Here is a 20,242-nt window from a genome sequence, read left to right as displayed (position 1 = left end):
AACCATGCTTTCTGGCTGGGAAAACAACAGAGGGGTCCCCTGTACATTGGTCGCCCTGACCTACAAAGGATGGGCTGGAGGGTGGTGGTGGGGCGGATGGAGGACCTGGGGTCAGAGCCTGGATACCCGCTTCCCTTCCTCCTCACTGTCCCTTTGTGGCCTGACATCTTCCTGGAGGGCTCTCTGGCCCAGAAGACCCCCGAGCCAACTGGCCTGGCTGCCTGGCAGGCACTTCCATGAGGAGGGTGAGACATAACACCCAGGGCTGCGAGGCCAGCTAGCAGGTTCCTCTGGGAACCCCATACTCCTTGACCCAAAACGCATCGGCCCCAGGTAGGCAGCTAGAATTAAATTGCAGGAAAAGCCCAGATTCTCTAAACCAGCTCCACCCTCTCCGCACTGTCTGTCCCATCCAGCCAGCAGGCTGCATGGGCAGGCCTGGCAGGAGAACGTGCGACAGCGGGATCCCTGCCCCGATGCGTTCTCAGCCCCAGTGCAGCCTGGAAACCATGGACACGCCACTAGCCAGCCCGGGGCGGGGCGGGGCGGGGCCCCCGGGGGACAGGGAGCGCTGACTATGGTTGTCAGCCTGTCCCAATTCCCAGTTCCTGGGATAAAACCTCTCTCCCTGCTTCTGCTTCCTCCTGGTGCTGCCCTAGGAGTGGGGCGGGGGGAGGCGGGGAAGCCGAGCCATGGCATGAGGAAGGATGGAGGCGCCCTCTTGTATTTCCAGAGCCCAGGGCCATCTACAGGTCCAGGACCCAAGACCATCACCCACCGCATCCTCCATCCGCATCCCGCCCGCTTGCATGGGTTGAGAGAGGAACTGGCTCGGCATTGCCGGAGCTGCGGCTGGCCCTGGCGGGGCCTCCCTGCTGGCTGTCCAGAGCTCCCAGCGTGTTATTTCCCACGGGTGCTACCGACAGGATTTGGGGGACTCCTGGGTCCCTCAGGAGGGAGGTCGGAGTTGGAGGGGAGCCAGGATGCTCAATCCATTCCTGTTACTGACCCGGAGGGGTGAGTGACTTGGCCAAAGTCGCTCAGTTAGTGGCAGTCAGGATGGGGCTTATGTGAACTCAGCTCTCCTGATTCGGAGCTAGTGTTCCTTTCCCTGCAATGGATGGCCATTATGTGGCTTCCAATTCGTGCCCAGAAAGCCCTTTCTCAGAGCCCACCTGCAGTCTCAGACAAGCTCTTGGCTCTATAGGGACAGAGGATGGGGACCAGGTGCTGCCCTTAGCTTCAGTGTCCTCTCGCTGTCCCCTAGGTCCCCACTCCTCCTTTCACCATTTCCAGCTCGGTACCAGACCCTTTGCACTGTCCGGCTGCCAAGAACCTGCTTGTCACGCATCCTTACCTGGGGCGCCTCCCCTTACAGCCTGGCCTCCATCACCCCTTCCCACAAGCAGGGTGGCGTTCCCATTGTCCTGGGCTCCATGTACAGCTTAGGAGTGACTGGCCAAGGGTCACAAGGCTGCTAAGGGACAGAGGTGGGACTCAGACCTATGTCTCCTGAGGCCAGATTGCATATGCTCTCCATGCCACCTGGCCTGGGGTCTAAGGAGGGCGGACTCCAGGCCAGCCTGGATCATGCTGCCCACCCTGCGGCTGGCCTGCAAGTCACAGGTCTGGCTGCATTTGCCACAGTCACGGTTCCTTTGACTTTGTTACTATAACTCCCCAACTGGGCTCCTATGATGGTCTTAAGCTTGTATATTATATGTCTGTGTGTGGGGGCTGGGGGTGCTGGTTCAAGGGCAAAGAAGGAAAATACCTTTTCCTTCCTATAATCAACGTATAAAGTTCAAGGACCCCAATTTAGAATCTGTGTTTTTTCAAACAGGGACTGAATAACTTTTACTTGAAAAGGAAGGGGGGTGGGGTGGGAGGGAGGTGTTTCCAAGGGGAGGGGGCACCCCTTCTCTCACCCCATCCTTCAGAGGCACCGCTGATTTACCTGGGTTTTGCTTATTCTTCCCAGTGACCTGGGAACCTGTGGGCAGAGTCTACCAGCCTGGAGTCTGTCTCTCTGGGCTCTAAGGGTAACTCAACTGCATTTCCTTTTTTTTTGGAGGAACAGTGCGTTGGGAACGAGCAGGCCTGGACGCAGCACCCTGCCTATGTGTGTGGCTGGACCTCTGCAGGTGTGACTCCTGGACGCCTGGGTGCCAGGCTGCGGTCTCCTTGGTAGAAGAGCGGCCTGGTCCCAACCAGGACCATGGGCTTCACTATGGCAGGAAGAGACCCCTTTCTCTTGGGCCTTCACTGGCCCCGGGCGGAGGCCAGGCTGCCTGGGGCGGGTCTGGCATTGCTGGGTCTTGGGCCAGGAGATCGGGGCCCCTCCTGTCTGCTTCTCGCATTCTTTGAGGAGGCTGGGAGTCTAGCCTCTTCCATTCATCTTAGAGTCCACCCTCCTGGAGCTCCGCCTCCCTCAGGGTAGGGGGAGGCCTGGCCCCTCAGCTAATCTCCTGGTGCCTCCCCAGTGAGTTCTGGAGTCGGGAGGGCAGGGGCTGCCGTAGAAACACCTTGCCTCCTTTGGTAAGTCTCTCCAGCAACTCAGCCCTGTACCCTGAGCCCAGCCAGGCCCGGAGGGGCCCTCCAGGGGGACCAGTCCCCGAACATCCTCCCTGCGGGGTAGAGGGCCCAGCCTGTTACCTCCGGAAGCTCTTTTCGCCTGGTGGCCGGGAGCTGGGGCGGGAGCCGGGGAGCAGCCCGTCTGTCTCCTGGCTGTCCTTCTCTTCCTCGTGAAGGGACTCATCCCCCAGGAAGTCGCCATCATCCCAGGAGCCCACCGTGCCATCTGCAGCCTGGTACCGGACCTCCACGCACAGGCTGGTCTGGAGAGAGAGATGGGTGGTGAGCGGCCAGGATGCAAAACCGATCATAACCCTACGTCCTCTGCTGCTTTGTGATTTTCCCAAGTGCAATCACACCCTTCACTCAAGGAGGAAGGCCAGCTGGCCGCATCTTCCCTCCTGCGCCCCTCTCCCATTCTACAGATGAGAAAACAGAGGCACAGAAAGACTGACAAGCCCAGACTCAGTCGACTGAATGGGCTCTAGTTCCAGAATCTGCTGCACGTGGCTCTCCTCCTTCCAGGTGCCGGAGGCGGGGCCCGCCCTGGACAGCTGAGCCTGTCCGGAGTCCACTGCACACATCACCAAGAGCATCCTTCAGAGTCCCAAGTGTGCAGGTCACCCCCTTGTCCTCAGAAGCCGGGCTGCCTGCGGGGACAAGGGGCGGTCGATCTGAACGGAGCTGACCTCCCCTCGCTCCCAATGCTTGCCGAGCACGAGGCGACACGAGTTGAGCACGCCCTTTAGGAGAAGAGCCCAGACCCTGACACCCTCTGAAGGCTCAGCGAGCATCGAGGCTCAGCCTTTCTTCCTGCTCACCTGACACCCACCCTCCTCCTCAGGAGAGGCCAGGACCTAGGGGCTCACCCTGGGCTCTTCTCTAGGGGAACGTGGAGCCCCATACCTGGGCCCAGGCTGTGCGCATGACAAGCTGACGGGGCTTTGGGCTGCATGTCCTTGGGCTGCTCCCCTCCTCTCAGCTCTAGTTTCTCCCCAGGGTGCAGGGAAGACTCAGCCTAGTCCCTTCTCAACCCGCATGGGTGCCAGAACGACTTCTAGACACTCCTTCCCTTCCTCCAGGTCAGGGACTGGCTTGCTCCAGTGACACCCCGGCCCCCTCCCGGCCCCAGGCAGCCTTCACTCAGCTTGTGTCCTCTGGGAAGGGAAAAGGGTACCCCGTGTCTGGATCCTCACTGTGCTATTGTCAGGCTAGGGGTCTTAATGTAAGCTCGTTTGATCTTCCCCACACTTCAGCCTTCCCTCCCTGACATATCAGAGAGGTTAGGTTACTTGCTCAAGTCACACAGCTAGGAAGTGCCGGAGCTGGGATTTGAGCCCGGCCTGGCTGACTCCCCACGTCCTTCCCGCCTGAGCCAATGTGGCCCCTTTGGTGAGACCAAGCACGTTGTGGCGGGAGAATGGGGGCCTTGGCATCTGAAGCCCCCAGTCCCGGTGCTGACTCTGCTCCTGACCAGCTGTCCGACTCATCCAGGTTTCCTTATCCAGGACTTCCGGGTCCCCATCCAGAAAGGGGGTAGCAGAGGAGGGGTGGCAGGTGATCTAGATATACCCGTAAGTCCTTCCTTCGGCTCAGTTCCTAGGTCTGAGTCTGGAACTGGAGGGCACGTGCTGTGCTGTCTGTTCATTCTGCGCAGCTCCCCGGTTCCCTCTCGCTTGACTTCCTGCTCCCAGACAGCTATCCTCTCCAAGCCCTGCATGCCCACCCAGTGTCTGTAGCATGTTTTGCAGCTCCTCTTCCCTTGCTGTGATGGCTGTGACCCCAGCCCCCCTACCCTCAATTTTAAGAGGTCCCCCCCATCCCCTCCTCTGCCTCCGTGCAGAGAGAATGACCTACCTGGGGCCAAGCCGAGAAGCCCCACATGCTCTCCTTGTTCTCAGCAAGGAAGTGTCTCGAGCCACCAAGGCACCGTGGGGATTTCTGCCCCACCCTTGGCACTCCTTAAAGAGGGATCCCTTCCAGTCTGGCTCCCTGCGGCCGCAGTCCTGCTTCGGCAGCTATTCTGTTGGCCGTAGGTAGGACCAGGGCTGGGGAACCGTGGTCCAGCCCCATTTTACCTACAGATCCACTGAGGTCAGGAGGTAGGAGCTGCTGATACTATTGATGTATTTACATGAGTAACTGCTCCAGGCACGTTCTGCGCATTGCCATTTAACCTTCAGGGCAGTCCTGTGAGGCGGATACTGTATTTTTGCTCACTTGGCAGGTGACGTGTCGTCTGCCCAGGTCTCATAGTTAGTGAGTGGCCTAACTAAGGTTTGTGCCCAGCAGCTGTGTTCCTCACCATGAGGTTCAGTTGCCAAGGGGTGGGCATGAATGAGCTCAAGGGGCAGATGCAGCACAGCAGAGCCGGGGTGTCCCCACTGTTTATTTCCTTCCTTTGTTTGAACCTGTGTTAAGTGCCTACAGACTGTGTGTCATTAGCACATGTGTGTTCCTGCTGGAAGCGCTGGGGTGGGAGGTGACAGATGGAATAGAAAGAAGGTCCCTGCCCTCACACAATGGCTACTCTTAGACACCCAGGCAGAGCGAAGTGTGCAGAGCGACACTCATGCCTGGAGTGGCCAGCAGGGCTCGGGCTGGCGTTCAGATGCCTCTCTAGCCATTCCTGAGCTGGCTCCAGATGGAAGACCCCCGGGTGGGGATGGGAGGGCAGCCCCAGTCGCCTTTTCTTGTACTCACGCTGCAGGAAGGGCTATGGCGTCCATTGGGACAGCAGACCCTGCCATGCCCCAAGGGTCCTGGCCCTGGCCCCCCAGGCTGGCAGAGTCTAACCCGGGTCTGCTCCTCCCGTCCCACCTCGCCGCCCACAAGGACAGCTCCCCAGACCACGCCACATGCAGGGGAGGGAGGCGAACAGGCCCCCGATCACACGGAATGAGCAGGCGCAGGGACTCTCTGGGCGCCCCCACCTGGATGATGGCGTTGTTGTCATCAATCAGCGTGTCGGTCACCTCCACGTGCTTCTCCTCCACCACCTTCTGCAGCACCATGCGGAAGGTCCCGATCAGCCTGTCAACAGCAGAGGGGGCAGGGTTTCCGTGGCTTCACATGAAGAGGCCGGAATGATGGGGACTGAGGCCGACATCCCAAGAGGCTGGGACCGACCGGGAAGGGGTGGGCCAGGCAGAGGGAGGACTGGCTGGGGCTCCAGGCTGGCGCTGGAGAAGGTGGCCCAGGAACGAGGGCTGGTCCTGGCCAGGGAGGCATGTGACCCCCAACCCCTGCCTGTGGCTGTGTGTATGAGGGTCATTTCTCTGGGAGAGCTTGAGGGCAGTGACCCCGGTGGACCCCTAGCCTGGGAACCTCCATATGCTGAGGGAGCGGCCCAAGAAATAGCAAAAAGACAAAAAAAAAAAGAGAGAGAGAGAAAGTTATCCGGAGTTCCTGTTGTGGCGCAGAAGAAACGAATCAGACTAGGATCCATGAAGATGTGGGTTCAATCCCTGGCCTCACTCAGTGGGTTAAGGATCTGGCATTGCTGTGAGCTGTGGTGTAGCTTGCACACTTGACTTGGATCTGGCGTTGCTGTGAGCTGTGGTGTAGGCCAGCAGCTGTAGCTCCAATTCGACCTCTGGCCTGGAAACTTTCATATGCTGCGGGTGCAGCCCTAAAAAGCAAAAAAGAAAAGAGAAGAAAGGAAAGTTATTGCTCTGGAAGAGAAGAGGGTAATTGATTCACGTAGGGTAGATTCAAATACATCACTTCTGGTGGAAGGGACAGAAGCTGAGGGGGTCGTTGACAGGGTGTGAGAGCTGGAGCGGATCTTGATCCTCTGGTGTGGCCCTTGTTGTACAGGGTGGAAGGAGAGGCCAAAAAAGCAGGAAGGGATGAAGTTAATTTAACGGCCAATCTGAGTGAGGCGAGGTATCAGGGGGATTCTGACTTTAATAGACAGGTTTGACGTCTGCCTCCTCCTGACCGCCAGTGGAGGGCAAACACTTTAGAAAGTCTCTGTAAGGGGAGGAAGTGGCCGGAGCAGCCACAGGGGATGAAAATGAAATGCTTCAGGGAGTTTCCGTCACGGCACAGTGGAAACGAATCCTACTGGGAACCATGAGGTTGCGGGTTCCATCCCTGGCCTCGCTCAGTGGGTTAAGGATCCAGTGTTGCCGTGAGCTGTGCTGTTGGTCGAAGACACAGCTCTGATCCTGCGTTGCTGTGGCTCTGGTGTAGGCTGGTGGCTACAGCTCCAATTACATCCCTAGCCTGGGAACCTGCATATGCCGCGGGTTCAGCCCTAAAGAGCACAAAGACCAAAAAAAAAAAAAAAAAAAAAATGAAATGCGTCAGAGCCCGGTCTGCCAGCTCACCCCACCCTCTGCAAGGGCTGATCTGTTCATCCCGCCCCCTCCACTCTCAGACCTAGCCCCCACTGCAGTCCTGGCCCCTCACCAGCTGGGGCAGTGCAGCCTGAAGTGCGGGCTGGGGTGGTCAGGAGACTTGAGACCGCTGCCCCGAGACTCGATTGTGTCTTTATAAAATGAGGAGGGCGGGTTCTTAGTGTCTGTCCTGTCCTGTGCTACTGGCATCCTCTGGATGTGAAACTACACACTGGGCTTCGGGGACTAAATCGGTGGCTCTCACATCAGCATGAACAGAAGCATCTGCAGGGCTTGCTAAAACAAAATGCCTGGGCCTGGCCACCCACTGTGGTGCTGGCATGTGTAACAGCGGGCAAGGGCAGGGGCAGGAGCAGGGCAGTCCTCACTTGCAGCTTTTGCTGAGTTCCTGGCCCATATACCCCCACAGGGCCAATTTCAAGCTTCCAAGATGAAATCGAGGGGTTGGGGGATGTATACCATTTGCTCTTGGGAGGTGGCCTCACCCCAGGGGGTCTGACTCGGCAGGTGGGGTGGGGCCTCAATGGGTATTGCAGAGGAGGGGCCGGGCGGGGCTGACGGTGGGGGAGGGAGCACCCTTTGAGAATCCCCAGTTCTACCACTGCCCTTTGCCGACGGGAACATCAGGCCCTTTACTCCACTAGGGCCTGCTGAGCACCTGCCGAGGGCACACAGGTACAACCTTCCCTTGAAGATGCCCAGACGCAGAGGAAGGCCCCCCACCCCCATCAGCAGAGAGGCTGCAGTGTGGCAAGACACCCCCAGGGGGCAGGAGGGAGCTACGCAGAGAAGGCTCTGGCACCTTCCAGGCTTAACCCAGATCAGCATCTCAGACCTTTAGACTTGGGAGGGGCCTAAGGGGACACGGGCTCCTAGGGCCCTGCAGACACTGGGTGACGGGCCCTCACTCCTCCCTGGTTGCTCTCCCTGCTCATCCATCCACCTCGGCTTCAATCACACAGTGAGTCGAGGTGACCTTCTGGCCAGTGCCCTGCTCCTCATGCTCTGGTCCAAGCCCTGTCCTCACATAGACTAAGCGGGGGCAAAGGACTGGGCTCATGGCGCCCCGGGAGGTATCCGGGGTTGGGGGGAGTTCATCCTTCCGGTCTCTCCCTGCTTCTCTTAAACAAAAATAAAAAATAGTATTCCTTGAAAGGGATGTTTGGTCTCAGTGTTACATAAGGAATAAAAAGCCTTTTTTAAAAAACGTTGCTTTTGTTTACACGTCTGTAACACTCCGTCTAAGCAAAACCAGGGTGCTTGCTGAGAAACCACAGCTTCCAAACATGTGCCCTCCTGCTGTTTCCAACATAAACGCTGCCCCTCAAACCCCCTCTGTAGACAGTCTCAGGGGAAGGGCCTGGAGCAGGGAGGAGGCCTTGGTTCTGGCCTGTCTGCTGACCCTGGAAACCACCCTGACTCCAACTCCCGGCTGCCCTTTGTCCAGACTGGCTGGAAACTCATCGGGCTCACCAGTTGCCTCAGCTCCTCCAGGTGGGGCAGCGTGGAGGGGCTGCCTGGGAGGTGGGTCCGGGCTGTGCTTCCATATGCCCCTGGACTGTTCCTTTCCCTGGACCGTGCAGGCGTGAGGCTATCCACCCTGCAGGAAGGAGCCCTAGCCCCGGGGCCTGGAAGTCTAGGTCGAAGACTTGAGTCTGCCGTGAGCCTGCTGTGTGACCCTGGGCTAGGAACCTCTCTGGGCTTCATTTTCCCCCAGGCTATTGGAGAAGGGGTTGGAAGCTGCCCCTGTCCTTTTGCAGCTCCCCTTATGCAGGCCAGCCAGGTTACCCACCTCAAAGAAGCTTCCTACCCTCAACAGAGCCCACAGCTTCCCTCCAAGGCTGGGCTGGTCTCCACAGACTGGCTGGGGCTGGCAGAGCTGGGGCCCCCACCCCCCAGATAATTAGCCAGCAGGGAGGGGGCCTCAGGCACAGACTGATCCACAATAGAGCTGCAACAGGCACCAGCACCTGTCAATAATTCATTGCTTTCCCCTGGGAGCCGGTGTCAAGTGCCTGAGGCCTGGCCAGGCCTCCACCGCTCTCCTGGCTCCTGAATTATTCATGAGCCTCAAGAGACTGGCTCCTGGGTCAGGCCATCCCCCCCACCCCCCAAAGGGTCCTGGACAGGTGGTGGGGGCAGGGGGTGGTGGGGGTGGGGGTGGCGGATGGGCCCTCAAGATCCTCTGGACCCAACACGTCGCCCTCATAGGGCAGCTCAAGTCTCTCGGAAAAGGACCTTTCAAGGTGCGTGGAGCAGACCTGGGGGCTCCTGGGGGCCCCTGCCTGGGGTACTTACTTTCTTCACACCAGCGCCCTCCTCCTGGCAGCCCTACAATGGCTGGGTGAGGGGCCAGCTTCTAAGCTGCCCTCCCCTTCTAGAACAAGTCCCTTCTCTGAGGGAGGAGGGTGGTGGGTTCAGGCTCATGGGTTCTGTCTCTCACACCAGCCTGCTTCACCTCAGTATCCCCCGCTCCATGTACCAGTGCCTGGAGCGCCCCGAGCTCTTTGGAGAAGGGCTGCCTGGCTTCCTGCTCCCAGGTCTTCTCACCCAGTACACCCTCTCCTCCTGACCCAAGGGGGCATTTATTCACTCATTCGCAAAGTAATCGGGGGCCTGCTGGGTGCCAGGCACTGTCTACAGCAGTGTGGCTGTGCTGTTTGCTAAGCCCCATGCAACCCCCAGAGGGTCCCCGGAGGCCAGGCTGCTACATAAGAAGGAGCCTGGTGACTGAGCCAACCATGGTGGGGACAGAGGACCCACACCAGACCAAGAAACAGAGCCCAGCCTCCAGGGTGGGAGACACGGCCACATCTGACGAAGCGCGAAGCACCTGCCGTTCCTCTCGGACCCCTGAGCTGGCCTGTGTCAGGGCGGGCCCTGCGCACTCCCGAGACCGCCACTCTTCCTCGCCACAGCTCTGCAGGCAGCAGCGCCCCGGGCATTCTCTAGGATTCCAAAGAACAGGCAGGAACCTCTCCTACCAGCCCTGGGCCTCTCCTTGTGGGATTTCCTGCCTTCTCTGGGGTGGGGCAGGAGGAAGGCGAGGGAGAAAGGAGAGGCAAGGAGGAATTCCTTCTTCCCCTCTTCTGCCTCTCTCTTGCTGGCATTTTAATTTTCTTTTCTTTTCTTTTCTTTTTTTTCTTCTTTTCTTTTTAGGGCTGCTCATGTAGCACATGGAGTTTCCCAGTCTAGGGGTCGAATCGGAGCTATAGCCACCAGTCTACACCACAGCCACAGCAACCCGGGGTCCGAGCCTGGTTGACGACCTACATGGCAGCTCACAGCAACGCCGAATGCTTGACCCACTAAGGGGGCCAGGGATTGAACCTGCATCCTCATCAATACTAGTCAGGTTCTTAACCTGCTGAGCCACAACGGGAACTCCCTCTTGCTGGCATTTTAGGACAACTCATCAAAGCCTTACATTCCAGCATATTCACTGTTACGGTGGTTGATATCCTAAATAATTTGCCAAATACGTCTGATTTGTTTTTAGCAGGAGTTTTGATGTTTTCCAGTGTTTCCAGCATTCCAGGGATTAGTCTAGCAGCTTTTATTTAAATGATTTAGCACTGCCTTCCACACCCTTGGTTTCCAGCCTCACTGCTCACATACCCTGGAGTTTGAGGACCAGGAAGGGGAGGAAGAAGGCAGGCCTTCTACCCCTGCCCACTGCTGGCTACCCCTGTGGCCCTGGTAGCCTCTCTGCAGCCCAGTTTCCCCATCTGCACAGCAAGGTGCACTGGCTGAGCTCTGAGGCCCCCAGATGCTCTGCCACCTACTATGGGTCCTGCTGGGGTGCCTGGAGCCCCTCTCGGCCCTCAGCTTCTGACTCTGCCTCCTCCTCCACACCCACCATGTGGTGCATTTCCTCCACATGGATGCATGGATGCATGGATGCATGGATGCATGGATGCATGGATGGACTCTCAGGCTTCATCTTGGGCGCCCCTGGTGGGTTAAATAACTAACCTTTCTTTTCTTTTCTATTCTTTTCTTTTCCTTTCTTTCTGTTCTTTTTTCTTTTCTTTCCTTTTCTTTTTGACCACCCCACGGAATATGGCCTTCCCAGGCCATGGATCAAATCCGATCTGCAGTTGCGACCTATGTTGTAGCTGCAGCAAGGTCAGATCTTTAACCCACTGTGCCGGGGATCGAACCTGTGTCCCAGTGCTCCCAAGATGTCACCAACTCCATCTCATCAACCTTTTTTGTGTGTGCCAGGGGCAGCTGCCTGAACGATGGGATGCCCCGAGAAGCCACAGGAGGCCTTCCTGTCAGCAGGCCTACATCTCATACTCAGCTGAGAGGTTGCAGGCTCCCCATAAAAATGAAGGCTCGTAGCCCACGTGACTTGGCCCTTCTTGATTCAGAAATCCCCTCTACAGCATCACCGTCTGCGCACAATAGCTCTGGTTGAAGCGCTCTGCCGTCCTGCAGCAATGCAGCCTGCTCCTGCTGCTAGGTGTGCATCTCTCTTTCCCATGGCAGAAAACCTTCTTGGGGGCCAGGCATGGTGTCTTAATCTTCACCTTAGTTCCTCCAATGACTAGCACAATGTCGGCCTGATTCGGTGTTTCTCAGTGAGTGTTTGATGAGTGACTGAAAGGCTGGATAAAAGGATGGCTGGATGGGAGGCAGCTGTGCTCACTGCTATACACCAACACTGCACTGGATGGATGGATGCATGGATGCATGTCTTCTGTGATTTTCTCCTCTAGGCTCTCGTCCCCCGGTCATGAATTGAGATTTAAAATCCCTTCCCGGAGTTCCCGTCGTGGCTCAGTGGTTAATGAATCTGACTAGGAACCATGAGGTTACGGGTTTGATCCCTGGCCTCGCTCAGTGGGTTAAGGATCTGGCTTTGCCGTGAGCTGTGGTGTAGGCCGGCAGCTGTAGCTCCAATTGGACCCCTAGCCTGGGAACCTCACATGCCGCAGGAGTGGCTCTGGAAAAGGCAAAAAAATAAATAAATTAAATTAAATAAAGTAAAATAAAATAAAATCCCTTTCCTCGGCAACCACAAGGCAGTGCCTACTCGTGTTCTCTCCAACCAGCACGAGGACTGTGGAGCCCTCGCCCCTCACCTCTCCTGCTCTGGTGGCGCTACTTCTATCAACACGACCTAGGACGAGGTCAGCTTTGCTTGCGTTGTGGTCTCCTCCCCCTGTTGAGTCACACCGAGCTGTCGGCGAGGAAAACCCTACCCCTTTCAGGGCACGTGGTGGTTCAGCCATGCCCATCTCTGGCTTGTATGAGAGCAACTGGCTTTCAAATCCAAGACAGGACCTTACATGTACTATATCTCGCCACCGCTCCAGACTGTTCCAGGGGTTCTGAATTCTGCTTGTCGCCCAAGGAGAGGGATGGGAACTGCTTTTGCTGAACCCCTGGTAGTGACTGCTGGCAGACGGGCTCCACTGCGGAATGTGGGCTCCACGGGGGTGGGCACCTCGCTGTCCTCAGCACCCAGTTCAGGGCCTGGTACACAGCAGGCACTTAGTAAACTTGGGGATTGAAGGAATGAAGGAACATTGATCTCATTTAATTCTCACAGCTTCCCTTTGAGGTAAATACACATCCTTTTTAAATACGCAAACGTCAAACTCAGAGAGGTTCTGTAACCTACCCAGCGTCACACAGTAGATGACTGAGCTGGGATCTGAGAGGAGGCTCTCCTGACGGCCACACCAAACCCCAGAGCTTCTGGTCCTCTGCAGGTGTGACAAGTTCACCCTCAAGGCCACAGATAGGTGGTCTGCCGGAGGCTATAGTCACCTTCTCCAGTGGGTACCTGTTGCCCAGCATGGTGTAAGGGGGAAAACTCGAGGGAGGAGACAGGAAGCCGAGATGGGGCTGGGGATAGTGAACTTGGCTGACCATGGCTGGGAGGGCTGGGGGATTCTGGAGACACACCAGGGAGCGTGGGGGCGGGTCTTTGAAGAATCAGTCCAGGCTGGGGGTGTGGGTTGCCCCTTTTAACTCAAAGGAGAGAACAGCCCAAGGAGCAGGGCAGTGCCCCCTCCCCGCCTCTCCCGCCCTGCCCCGCACTTACTTGTTGCTGAAGACTTTGCTGTAGTTGAAGATCTGAATCTCGAGCATCTCATTGCTGTCAATGCTGCTGGCCACTGGCCACCGGAAAGTCTGGGGAGAAAGGAACAGCTGTGGCCTTGGGTGGAAGTGACGGGAGGAGTGGGGGTGGGAAGGGGGATCCCCAGTAAGATGGCCCCCTCGCATCAGCCCAGTGCTCCACGGGGACAAACTCACACCTGGAATCACATTTAGCTCCAATGCCACCTTGTTGCCCCGCTCCTCTTTCAAAGACTGTGCTCGTAAAGTCCATCTGCCCAAGGTCGTATGGTCAGTGGAAGAACCTGGAGCTGATCAGCACCTCTGACTCGGCCCACAGCTCCTTCCATGGCCTCCCCAGGGCCTCCCAGCTCCTGGGGTGCACTTGTGGGTGGCTGGTGAACCAGGGAGCGGGCGGGCCCCAGGGTTGTGGGCTGCAAGCTTGACCTTGTTTTTTTTTTTTTTTTTTTTTTTTTTAGGGCATTTGGAAATTCCTGGGCTAGGGATTAAAGTGGAGCTGCAGCGGAGGCCTCCGCCACAGCCAGGCAACAACTGGAACCACGCCACACCTGCGATCCGCACTGCAGCTTGCGGTAACGCTGGATCCTTAACCCAGAGTGAAGCCAGGGATTAAACCCGCATCCTCAGAGAGACAACATCGGGTCCTTAACCTACTGAGCCACAACGGGAACTCCAGAGAGGGGCTTTTGCTGTGTGCAGAATGGAGCTGTCAGCTTCCGGCGCTCTCCTGTCAGAATCAGGCTGACCAGGCCAAGCTCTGCCCTGAGGGGGAGGTCGCTGGCTCCCCATTCAGGTCAACTCACCCCCCTCAGGCTAACAACGTTGATTCCAGGGACAGAATTTAGTGGTTGAGTTTTGTTAGGCTCAGGCCCACAGAGGAAGGACAGCCCGTCTCCAGCATCGTTTCCAGATTTACCCGAACCACTTCAGCCCCGGCTTCATTAAGTGAGTTGTAACATAATGTCTTTTCTACCAAAAGAAATCCTGGTTACTCCATTTTTCTCCGCTTTCGGCTGAAACGCCCTCCTGCGCCCCCGCCCTGCCGCCCACCTCTTACCTTTTCTCCCAGCAACAGCTTGTTTCAAATTAGCCAATCAGGAAGAATGTGCCCCCTGACCTGACCAATGGGAAGGGGATGGGTACTTCACCTGCCTTAGGGATAAATAGGGAGGCTCTTCTCTTCCTCGCTTGCGCTTTTTGAGCACCCGCGCCTTTCTGCACAAGGAAAGAGCCCTGTCGAGATCTCCCCCATGTTCATGTGTCTCATTTTCCGACACTGATGATCTGAGCCTTTCTCCAACAATTATTGACTCAAGAATAATGAGGAGGTGTTCCCGTCGTGGCTCGGTGGAAAGGAACCCGACTCGTATCCGTGGCATCGTGGCGTTGATCCGTGGTCTCGCACACTGGGTGAAGGAGCATGGCTGTGGCTGTGGTGTTGGGGGGGCAGCTGCAGCTCCAATTTGACCCTAGCCTGGGAACTTCCATATGCCATGGGTGAGGCCCTAAGAAGACAAAAATAAACAATAAAAACATTAAAAAATAATGATGCAAAGGAAGTTTGGTGGGATTTTCCCAAAGGCCCTAGAAATGGCAACAGGGGCCCAACCAGAGGCTAAAAAGAGCTGCCACAGGCCCCTCCCTCAGGGCTGCCTCAAAGGCCTGCTGCCCCAACCGTGACCCCGGGCTTCCTCTCCCCGCCCCGTTGATGTAAAAGAAGATGCAGGAAGGAATAGCTGCAAAGAATCATATCCTAGGCAGAGCATTTTGGTGGCCTTTTCCTGGGAGAATGGCTTGGAGAGATTGAGGAAGGGGAGTTCCCAGGGACATTTGCCTGGCGATGTGGACTTGCCAGCCTGTCCCCTGAGTCTCTCGGGAGACCCCGTGGAGCACCTGGGGGCAAGGACAGTGCCATGAAGGAGCCTGGCATGCCACTGTTGGGTGCGCTGAGTATGTGGCCTGTGCTCCGAGGGTCAGGTGGGTGCTGTGAAAGGAAGTCAGGCGCAAGCTGGTGGCTGACGCTTCACCCACGGCCGCCTGCCTGGGGAGGGGCCCTCCGCTCGGAGGCCGGTGCAGGCACTGGGCGTGGTGGAGCCCGGCGTCCTAGGTTGGAAACCCACCTTCAGAACCCATCCACCGGGTGTCTGATGGGACAGCAGAGCAGCCGTGCTTCCAGAGCTGGTTCGATCTCACCGAAGATGCTGCCACAGCACAGGGAGGGGCCACAGGGATGGCAGAGACCAAGAATCGGACCATGGCCCCCTTCCCTGCTAGTGCCGGGGGAGGAGGTGGGGGGCATGAGCAGGGGCCTGTCCCACCCCATGTCTTGAGCCACAAGCTCGAGAGAAGGGAGATGAGCAGGCAGAAACAGGGTGCCAGGCTGGAGCCATCAGCGCTTCTGGGCTAGACTCTGAAGAGCTGAAGCTGACCAGCGAGCTCAGAGATCTGCTCGAGACGCCACTGAGAGGTGGTGTCAAGGGGGATTTGACAGAGCAGGTGGAAGGTAGCGGCTTTTTAATTTTACGTTTCATTTTTATACCCCCATCAAATTCAGGATGCACAATAGGCTTGTAGTAAATAATAATAATAGCAATCATAGCTGCCTTTTGTAGAAAATTGCCATTATGTGGGTCTGAATGCTTTAGATGCATCGATTCATTCAGTCTTGACAACCACCCAAGAAGCTGGTAATGTGTTCTCTGGTTCATAGACAGAGAAACTAGGACTCAGGGAAGTGACAGGACTCTGTCGTTAGTGGCCCAGCAGTGCTGGGAGGGCTTCTGGGGGCCCGCCCAGCACGTGTGTCACTTCAAAGCTGGGCTTCCTTCTCCCACTGGGGACTCCCGGGGTGGGGAAGCAGGGGGCCCTGGGCCAGCGTGGCAGGTCATAGCTCAGTGTGGCCAGGGACTGTTGGAGTTCCTGCTGTGGCGCAATGGAGTTGGCAGTGTCTCTGCAGCATCAGGACACAGGCTTGCTCCCCAGCCCGGCACAGTGGGTTAAAGGATCCGGTGCTGCTGCAGCGGCAGCATAGGTTGCAACTGTGGCTTGGATCCGATCCCTGGCTCTGGAACTCCATATGCCGCAGGGTGGTCAAAAAAGAAAAAAAATCAAAGGGTCTGTCTCAGGAAAATGGCCTTCATGTCCCCTTGCTCTGGGGCTGGCCAAGGCCCAGGGAGGCCACTGACATCCCCATGCGGGCGATGGGGAGCGAGAAGGTGAGGGAGGCAGGGGGCCGAGGAGGAAGAGGGAGTGGGGCGGGGAGGGAGGGGGCTCTGAGAGGGGCTGGGGAGGACTTTGGGGGCCTTGGGCACAGAAGGAAGAAGGGCAGGGGGAGGGGAGCGCAGGGGTGGGGAGGGGTGCCTGCAGCCTCATTCAGCTGCTCTGCTCCTGCTGTTTCTTAATGCAGTTGCTGTTATTGGGCTGCAGGGAAATAAAACCCGCACGCGAAGGCCTAACTCATCAGCCGCAGTGCAGAGGGGAGAGGGCCTAGGGGGCGAGGAGATTCTGGTCTTCTGCGAACAAAGAGGGAAGGGGTGTGTGATCCGCCCGTGGGTCCGTGAGTGGAATTTTGGGGATTTTGGTGCTGGAGGAGGGGGAGGCTTAGGCAGAAAAGGAGCTGTGGAAATAGCACCATTAGAGGAAGGGGGCATTAGAGTGAATTAATTAGGTGAACACAGGGACCCAGGACCCAGGAAGTCATTTCGAGGAAAAGAGGCCCAGAGCGGGAAGCAGCTTGTGAGCTCTGCTGCCCCATCGCCTGGCGCTGACTGGCTCAGGGGTTGGGGTGCAAGGACCTTCAGGCATAAGGAGGCCCTTGTCAAGGGCAAGCTTGCTGAGCAGAGGGGTGGGGGGGGGGTCAGCGAGGGCCGGAGGGGGCACCTTGGGGAGTCCTGACAGAGGTGAGACGCCACAAGAGGCCCAGCCCAGGACACCTGTTGAGGAATTCTCAGGTGAGAGAATCTTTAGCCCTTTCAGGAAGGAGTCTCAGCCAAGCTCAGCCAACCCAGAAAAGCACGAGGAACACTCAAATGTGGATAATTGAAGTTACTGAGCGTTGGGCCCCTTTGTGACACAACACTGGTTGACTGTGACAGCCGCACCACTCTCTGTGCCTCTCTCTGAGTCTGCCTCCTATAGGGGCGCCTGTCTGCGGTGGTAGAGCTGGCCCCCCACCTCCTCACACATGGGCTCCCTGCCTTCCCGCCGTCCCCAGAGCTGCTGAGACAGCTTGACTGTCCTGCACTGCAGCTCAGAGCCTGAGCAGAGCCAACAGGCCCAGTCTTGTCACATTCCCTGGGGTCTCCCTGTACCCCACATAGGGCCTGGCACGAGGTGGGCACTCACTAAATGGGCCTCAGGTGGCTGCCTTGACTGCAGGGCTGGCCTGTGGGGGTGGGCGGGTTAGCTCCTGTCTCCACACCCCTCCTTGTCCTCGTAAAGCCAGGGTGACCCTGCAGCACTGCTTCTCTGGGTCATCGTGAGGCTGGTGAAGCACTTAGCACAAAACCCAGTGCAGGATAAGAGCCTGATCAACGTGGTACCTTATTACAGTGATTCTTCAGGAGCCGGGGCAAGGTCTGGCATCCTTGGGGATGGATGCTGCAGGGACTGCAGGGGCTGCTGGGGACAGAGAGCCTCTCCCCAGCCTGAGGCAGCAGCGGTGTGATTCTCCTTCTGCAGCCACAAGAGCTGAGAGTTGTGCCTTCTATTTCTGGAGATGCCCTGACCGTAAGCAGCCTGGCAGTCAGGCCAAGGAAGCCCACACGCCATCAAGATTCCATACCACGTCAGTCTCCAAACACTCCAGGGGACTCAGCTAGTAGCTGAGCCAAACATTGCCTCTCAGTTTGTCATGAGCCGGCAAGTCCCATGCAGAAGCAAGTGTTTGCTGAGCACCTTCTATGTTTGCTGAGCACCTTTTGTGTGCTAGGCTGTCTGTGGGGATGCTGGTGTCTCTCAGGAGGTCCTGGGTAGTTCTTTTTGTTTGTTTGTTTGTTGCTTTTGAGGGCCACACCCTCAGCATATGGAAGTTCCCAGGGTAGGGCGGGGGATTGGAACTAGGGCTGCTGGCCTATGCCACAGCCACAGCAATGCAGGATCCGAGCCATATTTGCAACCTATGTTGCAGCTCCCGGCAAAGCCGGATCCTTAATCCACTGAGCAAGGCCAGGGATCGAACCTACATTCAATCATGGATGGATTCTAGTCGGGTTCGTTACCACTGAGCCAGGATGGGAACTCCCCTCCTGGGTAGTTCTAAAGATAGACACAGATCTGAAATTGCAGCCTGGGATAGGATATTGGCAGAAGTAAGGCAGCAGGAGGGATGGGGGAGGGAAGAGAACCTCTGTCTGATGGGGGTTCTCAGGAGCCCCAGGAGTGCAGGGCTGTGACCCAGTTCACCAGCTCTAAGCTTGGCTGTGACCCGGCAGGTGCTGGCCGGGGCCGGCGGTTCTGCATCCTATCAGCTGCAGGGATCTAGGACTCCGCGGAAAGGTTCCCCGATGCAGGCTGGAGAATGACCTGGATTATCTTGGGCTTCATCATCTGGGTTTGAAACCGTCTTAAATCAACCATGCAATGTCCCTAAAGGGACAGTCCTCTAGATGCCAGGGAGGGGCAGTCTGAAGAGCTTTAGGGTTCAATGGAAAGAGGCTGTCTTGGGAAGCTAAAGACCCAAGACTCGAACTGGGTTTATTCTTTCATTCATTCGTTCACTCAGCAATGCTCCTTGAGCCCTGAGCTGGGTGCCAGGCCAATGACGAACTCGACCAAGCATATGCTCCTGGCCCTGTGTTGGCCGTGGCCCGTGACTCCCAGTACCAGCTAAGTGGGAAGATGAGATGGGGCCCCTCTGACCCTCCACCCCCCAGGCTGGTGACCTCTGCCCCCTCTGGGCTCAGAAGATCCACAGTCCATCTTTGTCTGCACCAGGTCCATCTCCCCACTGGACTGAGCCCCCCGAGGGCAGGACTAAGTCTTGCCTACATTGTCAGTGGCCATAGACTCTGGAATTAGACCTGGGTTCAAATCCTGATGGGCTACTCGTGGCCTGGGTGCGTGGCAGTGAGTCATGATGCGTGTGTGAGCGCTCAGCCTCTCCTGCCGCACACCAAGGGCTCAGGACAGAGCAGCTGCTCTTCTTCTTCCTACAGGTTCTATCTATATTCTGGCATCTCCTGGGGCTGTGGTCCACAAAGAGCCTGGTGAAAGCCACACCAAGCTGACTTGAGGTGGGCCGGGTGTGGCCACTCTAGCATTCCCACCCCCACCCCCCCCCCCGCCCCACCTCCCCAGGTGGGGCACCTCTGTTGGCTGTTAGCCTGGTGCCCAAAGACTGTCTCTCTCTTTCTCTCTCTAGCGTCTCCATAGTTGTAGGTTAAATGCAGGAGCTCAGGTTCCAGCCTCTGGGAAAGGAGACACCAGGTCCAGGCTCTGTTTCCACCATTGTCGCACAGGGCATTGTCTTTCTGCCACAGCCACCTCCCACCCACCCACCCAGGTTCCCCTGCCCTGCCTGCCACAGCCCTTCTCATCCTTGTGTGAGTAGAAGTAGGGGAGAGGTTTGTTTTCATGGCTTTTATTCTGCTTTTAGCCATGCAACATTTCTGTAAGTTGGGCAAAGCAAGGAGCATATCCCCATTTTGCAGAAGGGCCACTTGAGGCCCAGAGAGGTAGAGCGGCTGTCGCAAAGGAACACCTCAGTGAGGACGGGAGCCTGGGCATCAGGATTCCCAGGCCAGCGTGCTGTATACCCCCCAGAGCTGGCTCCCAGAGGCCCTGAGCTCAGTAGGGTGAGAAAAGAGGCATTCTGGGAAGCCGGGAGGCCTTTTGGAGGTTTTGCAAGGGGCAGCAGAGTTTCCTTGTCCAAGCTTGTTCTAGAACCTACGCACAGGCTGGTTCTTCCAGGGACCTGCCGGGAAAGTTGAGAACTTGTCCACCCACCCAGGCTGGGGAGACAGATGTAGGCATGGGGGTGCAGTTCAAGGCTCTCTATGGAGAGAGCCCCAGGCCCTCTGTTAGCAGGGGGGTACGGGTTGCCGCCCCTGTTTATGGGGTGTGCCCTGCTGACCAGTGGCAGCCAGGCTGCAAGCTGCTCCTTAGGAGAAGCGGAGGTCACCGTGTGGGGACACCCCAGCAAGGTCTTGAGGGGGCAGTGGGGGCGGAGGTCAGGCTGAGCAGCTGCTGCATCCACAAGTGGCTCAGTATCT

At 57.3% G+C, this 20,242-nt stretch overlaps 1 protein-coding gene across 1 annotated transcript in view; it reads right to left on the bottom strand.

The window, feature by feature from the left end:
* Nucleotides 1-2,629: 2,629 nt before the first annotated feature.
* LOC125128496 (otoferlin-like) overlaps nt 2,630-20,242 on the bottom strand; it is a 40,120-nt gene continuing 22,507 nt past the window's right edge. The window contains exons 5-7 of the mRNA XM_047782824.1: nt 12,997-13,085; nt 5,508-5,607; nt 2,630-2,837 (exon numbers count right to left, since the gene is read on the bottom strand). Coding sequence (XP_047638780.1) covers nt 2,652-2,837; nt 5,508-5,607; nt 12,997-13,085 — 375 coding nt within the window. The 3' untranslated portion in view covers nt 2,630-2,651. The remainder of the gene's footprint in view (nt 2,838-5,507; nt 5,608-12,996; nt 13,086-20,242) is intronic.

Source organism: Phacochoerus africanus, chromosome 5 (genome assembly GCF_016906955.1).
Source record: "Phacochoerus africanus isolate WHEZ1 chromosome 5, ROS_Pafr_v1, whole genome shotgun sequence".
NCBI lineage: Eukaryota > Metazoa > Chordata > Mammalia > Artiodactyla > Suidae > Phacochoerus > Phacochoerus africanus.
The sequence above is the reverse complement of the archived record's forward strand: the minus strand, read 5'-3'. Positions and strand labels throughout refer to the sequence as shown.